Consider the following 7,075-nt stretch of genomic DNA (forward strand, 5'->3'; position numbering starts at 1 on the left):
TCAAGCTTGAATACAATATATGGCCAAAATCTGAACAACAGAATTCTTGGAAAGACCTCCTGTAAAAGTTAAAATACCAGCAAATTATTTTCTCTATCACAATTTCCTCTTCCTAATCTCCAGTTTTCATCATACCACATTCCCAGTGTGGGCAAATGAGAAACTTTACATGGAAGGAAGCTTACCCAAGTGCTTTAGAGGGCCCTCACGAGCCCAGACAAAACATTCACAGAACATTAAGAACGTTATAAAAAAAAAGGGGGGGGGGGGGGACTTGAGGTTTTGTGTTGTTTGTTCCTTTTTGTTTTTTTGTTCCTTCTTACTTAGGCACCACTGCGCCGGCCGCCTCCCCCACGTCAGACCCGAGAAAGGAACCGGGCCGAGCCGGTCCTCCTCCCCCTGTCCCGCGGGGCGCATCCGCATTAACGAGGAGGGCAGCAAGGCCGCAGCGCTGTCCCCCTGCCTAGCACTGCCTCTCAGGGCGAGGAAAACCGGGGTTAGCGAGGGGCGCTCCGAGCCGTGCAGACTCCTCCGCACTGCGCGCCCCAACGCCTCGCGGCAACGGTTGCAACGGCTGCAGCAGCGCGCACGCGCAACGGCAGCGGCGGGGCGCATGCGCGGCACCGCCCCCGGCCCGCACGCGGAAGCGGCGGGTGCTGCGGGTGTCGCCTCCCCCGCGGCAGCGGCCGTTGCGCGGCCGTTGGGGCGCGCGGGGCGATGGCGCTGGCGGCGGCGCGGCGGCCGGGGCTGCGCGCGGCGCTGTGCGCGGCGCTGGCGGCGCGGCTGGCGCTGCTGCTGTGCGCGGCGCGGCAGGACGCGGCGCTGCGCGTGCGCTACACCGACCTCGACTACGGCGTGTTCACGGACGCGGCGCGGCTCGTGGCGGCCGGGCGCTCGCCCTACGCGCGGGCCACCTACCGCTACACGCCGCTGCTCGCCTGGCTCCTCACGCCCAACGCCTGCCTGGCTGAGCCCTTCGGGAAGCTGCTCTTCGTGGCCGCGGACCTGGCGGCCGCCACCGTGGCCTACAGGGCTCTGCTGCAGCGCGGCGTGGCCGCCGGCCTGGCCTGTGCCTGCTGCGCCGCTGCCTGGCTCTTCAACCCGCTGCCTATGGCCGTGTCCACGCGGGGCAACGCCGAGGCCCTCGTGGCCCTGTTGGTGCTGGCCACCCTCTACTACACGGAGGGCGGCAGCGTGGCCAGGGCCGCTGCCTGCTACGGGCTCGCCGTGCACGTGAAAATCTACCCGCTGACGTACGCGCTGCCCATCGCACTGCACCTGCAGGGCAGGCAGCACGGCAATGGAGCGGCCCTGGCCATGGGGCACCACGGAAAAGCGAGGTTCCCCCTGCTCGGGTTCCTCTGGCAGCTCTTGACAAACTGTGACGTGCTGCTTTTTGGAGCAGTCGCAGGGTCCGTGCTGGGCAGCCTCACAGTCGCCTTCTACTACCTCTACGGCTGGGAGTTTTTGGAGCACGCCTACCTCTACCACCTGACCAGGAGGGACACCCGCCATAACTTTTCTCCCTATTTCTACATGTTGTATTTAACTGCAGAGAGCAGATGGAGTTTTGCCCTTGGGCTCGCAGCCTTCCTGCCCCAGCTGCTTTTGCTCGTGGTTGTGTCTGTAGTATTTTACAGAGACCTTGCTTTCTGTTGTTTCCTCCACACGGCCATTTTTGTGAGTTTTAACAAAGTGTGCACATCCCAGTATTTTGTCTGGTATCTCTGCCTTTTGCCCCTCATCATCCCTAACCTCAGGATGTCCTGGCGGCGCGGTGCGCTGCTGCTCTCCTTGTGGTTTCTCGGACAAGGCCTGTGGCTCGCTCCCGCGTACTTTCTGGAGTTCAAAGGGTACAACACTTTCTTACTGATATGGTTGGCAGGCTTGCTTTTCCTTTTTATTAATACCTTTGTACTTGTTCAAATTATTTCCCACTACCAAAGAGAAGCCCAAGTGGTGGAAAAAAACAAACAACAGTAATAGATAACACCAAAATCCAGAAACAGCAGCAGTGTTTAAGGGGGCTCTTCATACCACCAGCATCATGTTCAGTGTCTCATGTCATGGAGCAGCCCTGCCCTTCCTGAGCCTCCCTGGCCTCCTTTGGCTTTCATACATACTTTTTTGTCTTGTTATTATTATTATTATTATTATTTTTTGAGGACTGTGGCCTCTGGCGAGGAAAACAACAGATTATAAAGGGATGCTGTAGTTCAACGATCTTGTGTGCTAGTAAATGGGTTTGGAGTCTGTTTCAAGGGTTAAGCAAGGGGTGGTGTTTTGCAAGTGTTAAGCTAATGAATAAATGTAAGACAATGAATGTATACACCGAGATCTTTATTTTTTTCTCACACTAACAATTCAGTTACACAGTGTTTGCAATTTTACCCTGTCTTCGGAGAAATTTGAGGAAAAAAAGTGTTACTTTTTGAAACTTTGTAATTTATTTGATGGCTGGAAAACCATGCTCTTTGTGCTGTTTGCATTTTTGAATGACTTTTTCACCTTGCCATTCATTACCTGTCTTGGATCACATAAATGTAAAAATATTTGTGTTTCTTGCTGCCATGATTTAGAAATACAGGCCACTGCTTTAAATTGCAGGCTGACAGTTGCTGTGGATGTTAACAGCAAATGCAAGTAGAGTCACAGTATAGCTTGAAAGGCAACTATCCCCTACAGCACAAGAGTTAAACCAGAAGGAAATTGAAAATACCTTTTTTCAGTAGTTCAATATCTCTGCTATTAAATTAAAAAGAAAGTGAAAGGAATTGAGGAGGTGGGGCAGTTGCTAGAAGAAAGGAAAGTTTTAAAATAACAAGGCCTGCAGTCTGTCTGAGTAAGATACTTATTCCCAGATGAGACATGAGAAGATTTGGATGGAGTGTTGGGGGGTAATGAGAGGGATTGGAGCCATTTTGGCTTTACTAAGTGGAGTCTGTTCGACAAAGCCCTAAGCAGAAATGGTCAGTATTTTTTTTTTTCAAATAAAACCGTACGTTTAAATTGGCATGTGTCAAACCTAACCTAAAAACCTTCATACTGTCTTCAACTTTCAGGCACGTCCTACCTAGCCTTACTGAATCGTGAGGATTTTAGTGCACACGGTGGCTGCACAGACGGACGAGGCTCCTCCCCACCAACACCAGGCTCCCGTTGCAGGAGCCGAGGGCACCATGAGCCAGCGCCTGCCCAGGGGAGACCGAGAGCTGCGGCTGCGCCCGCCCGCCGCTGGGCACATGCAGTAGTGCCCTGGTTGGCAGTTGCAGGAGACCCGTATTACCTGGCCCACAGGTTACCTCTGTTGCAAGCGGTGTATTTTTCTTCCTCTAAAACAATATTTTCCATACATTTATTAGACCACATTTCGTTCTGTCCCTACACTTTTCCCCTATTTTTTTTTCTCCTATTGGAAAATAAAATAAATGGTCTCCAGACGCATTTCAAGTTTCAAAAGACATGTGGTATCTGGAGCTAGTGTGTGCATGACAGTAATGGGTATTTTTAGGAAAGAGTTTCTTTATGACAAATACGTGGTTGATTCATTAGTAGTTAAATCATTTTGCAGCCTCCAGAAGGGAAGCTCTATCACGATGTAAGCTAAAGAGGGCCTTTCCCTAAAGGGTCAGTAGCCGTCCTTCAGCAATGGCTTGAGAATGTCGTGCATAAACTATAAAAAAGGCTTTCATAAAAAACTTAGATTCACAGTCATCCGTTTAATAATCCAGTATGATTCCCACTTTTTACAACTGTTGTTTTGAATTCAGCTAGTCACCAAAGTGTGTCTGGGATTTAGCAATAATCCAGTGACTCATAAAAAGTTGGATGGAAGAAATGAACTGAAAAAGATCAACATCAGAGATACTTAAAATTTATGTCTTGCAAATCCCTTCTGATAAAGAAAATTGAATAACTTTATTAACTGATAAAAAGCATTAAATCAAAATATTTGTAGCCAAGTGCAAAACAAGTTATAATTCATGACCGAGTCATAGTGATTAATTACAATGCCCTTAAAATTTACCAAATTATTTCCTATGAACATTTGCTATTTTTGCTGACATGCAAACTCTTTTGCGTGGTGATTGTATGTCCATTTTTCCTCCTGGTAATTAGGAATGAAAGTCACTGAATGCTATTTTTCATTTTCTATCATGGTCTTCCAAACTGTAATGTTATTTTTAAAAAATGGTAAAATGGTAAAAATGCACAACCATCTCATTGGTCTAAATTTTACAGACTGCACCGAAAGCAGTCCTGAAGTGGAAGTGCAAGGTGTAGAAAGTGGAAGTGAAAAGAAAAAAAATACCAAGACAAACAGCATTTTACCTTTTAAAACATAGCATGTAGTCCAAAGGCCCATGACTGGATTCAGCATTGAGCATTGATTTCTGTAGCATTTATAAATGGAATTATTAAAATAACAAGACTAATCAAGAGACTAATCAAAATATAATAATTAGTGCTTCACTGTTTTAGTATGAGCCTGCTAAATTAGTATCTCTGACAACGTAATTATCTGCCTTGGTCCGTATTGAATAACTGCTGTATCAGTGTCACAAGCTCTGTGCTGATTCCTTCCACAGTAAGGGCTGTCTTTATATGCTTCAAACTGAGCTCGTCAGTTTTCTTTTTTGAAGAGGCAGTGTACTTGAAGCTTTTATATTTAATAGAAAGGGGACATTCCAACATTTTTCCTAAGGTTTTGTACAGAAAGTAAATGCTGAAGACAAAAAAATCATCAGGAAATCATTCCTTCTTTTCAGCTGAGAAAGAGACATCTATTTAAAAAGGCTGCAAGCATGCAGAGTAAATACATAGATCTCAAAAAGTGTATTCTTCATATAATTCTCATTCAGAGCTTCAGAATGCATATTCTTGTATTAGCTTTATCACTTAATAGTTTCATCCTGACAAAGCTTTTGCTCAAATTGAAACCCAGTCACTAATGCAACTTTCTTGCTCAGGAGTATATTTAAATGTACCATATGGACACACCTGAACATTTACCTGTATGTACACAGGTATAAAGGTAACTTATCCCAGTCAAGACTCCTTTAAATAGCAGCTGGTTTTACCTCTGCAGAATGGATTTCTTAAAGGTTTCTCTTACTCAGCACACAGCAGTCACTAGTGACTCTTTCAGACTTTAATCTCAACGCATGGGTAGAAGAATATGAAGCAAGGATATCGAGTTGGTAGGAGATGCATTCAAGAACCAATAAATTCTGGCTATATTTGAATGTGCAAATTTCACCAGTGATGTGAAACGGTTCATTATGGTTCATTACAACCGTCTGCATTGGTCACATTATTCATGTCAGATGTCGCTTCCATCACTAGATTATTAATGATGTCAGAGAACTGCATTTAAGCTGGGAAAAATGTTGCAAAGTTAAAAACTCTGAAGTAGTGTCATTATTATGCATTTAAACTTAAGTTACTCTTCTGTAAGGAGTTTAATACACACACATTCATTTAAAAAAAATGATATTTGCTAATACATTCAAGGCCTTTTCATTGCATGCTGTCCTATGTGCACAAGTGTATACAAGAAAGACCAATTCTTTTCCTATTTTAACAGCATGAGTCAATAGTAACTCTGTGTCAGTGGAATTCCTGCTGATCAGCTGTTCAGTCTCTGCACACTCCTGCTAACCAGGCAATATCGAGCCTCTGAACTTGTAGCTTCAATCACCAGAGTATTGAATTCCACAAAATATACAAGTTTGCCCAGACAATTTTCCATGTCAGTGGGAAGTAGTGTTATATTTATTTTACAATGAAAGACATGAAGCACAGAAGGGTTAAGTAATTTGTATAAGATGAAACACAGCAAACGCTATCAGAAGCAGTAATAGAAAACCCCAAATCCTCAGATTCCCATTAGGGTGCTATCCTGACAAGACTGCTCTGCCTGGCACAGGCATTGACTGAGGCAGGGATTGCTTGTTGAAGGTAATCTTAAAGCATAAATAAAGCATTAATTCCAGCTTTCTCCAACTCTTCAGAGTTCAGCTTTGAACATATAACCTTCTCTTCAGATAAAACTCTTCATATCAGAAATCAAGTACTTTGTATATATTGCAAGAGTAGCTTGCACATAAAGAAATGACAGATAAACGATACTCAGAATTTCATATGGAAAATGCTGATATTCCTTCTGAGGAAGAAATACTTTAAGGAAATGTGTGTATCTGATTATATATGAAGATAGGACTTTTGCCTTGGATTGAGCTGATATGTAGGTGAATTAAAGAGTAAGCTCACACAGCGGAATCTGCATTACTTGTTTGAAAACTATGCCCTTGAAGACGTGTGCTTTCCCTTTCTACAAGAGGAAAAAGAGATCTCGGTAACAACTGTCAGGTGAACGTAACTTTGATTCCTTCACATCATCCTTATGGCCTATAGGGTGTTACTGCCAAAGTTAGACTTACAGAGCTGTACAAAGTGTCGTAGGGTGTTAGTAAGCAATATTGCTGCTGTAGCATGAGAGGATATTAATGAGCAGTCACTTTTCAAAGGTTAACTCAAGTAAAATCTGATTTCTGCCTCAGAAGCTAATAGAGATGTTGCTGTTTTGACAGTAATTTTCCAAAGAGAGCTGCACTCTGTGGCCCATATGCTTCCATCTTGTGTAAAAGAACATTAATTTAAATCCCCTGTTGATCTGACAGGCAACATTTTAAATCTATCCCTTGTCCCTCCCACTGATCCAATAGATTGAATTAGCTAGGAAACAGGCTGAGAAAATGAAGTGAAAAACAAGGTATGATTACCCTTCCTTTATTTTCTTCACTGTAAACTGTGAATATATTGAACTATTAAGAAAATTACCATTTGAAACAGAGTCCCACTTGAGCCGGGCGTTGGAGTACTTTGTTAACATAAGATTATTTCACCCAAGTGCACCTGAGGGAAAATTGACTGAACGGCTGCATGGACTTCTGCCAAACGGCAATAAAGCTACTAATAGCACATATTATATGTCAGTTGCTAAATTATTACTGTTTCATTATATTTTTCTATCATATCTATATAATGACCAGAAACTTAACCAAAAATAGCA

The 7,075-nt window shown here is 44.1% G+C and overlaps 1 protein-coding gene across 1 annotated transcript; it reads left to right on the plus strand.

Annotated features, from left to right (window-relative positions):
* Positions 1 to 717: 717 nt before the first annotated feature.
* PIGM (phosphatidylinositol glycan anchor biosynthesis class M) lies at positions 718 to 1,999 on the plus strand. Its single transcript, XM_010215452.2, has one exon. The coding sequence runs from the start codon at positions 718 to 720 to the stop codon at positions 1,981 to 1,983; it is 1,266 nt and encodes a 421-aa protein (XP_010213754.2). The 3' UTR covers positions 1,984 to 1,999.
* Positions 2,000 to 7,075: the final 5,076 nt, after the last annotated feature.

This window comes from Tinamus guttatus, unplaced genomic scaffold (genome assembly GCF_059628265.1).
Source record: "Tinamus guttatus ecotype Peru unplaced genomic scaffold, ASM5962826v1 Tinamus_guttatus_pri_ptg000208l, whole genome shotgun sequence".
NCBI classification, from domain to species: domain Eukaryota; kingdom Metazoa; phylum Chordata; class Aves; order Tinamiformes; family Tinamidae; genus Tinamus; species Tinamus guttatus.

Bases quoted from the DNA above. Each gene is read 5' to 3' on its own strand.
- PIGM (XM_010215452.2), top strand. From the start codon at position 718: ATGGCGCTGGCGGCGGCGCGGCGGCCGGGGCTGCGCGCGGCGCTGTGC.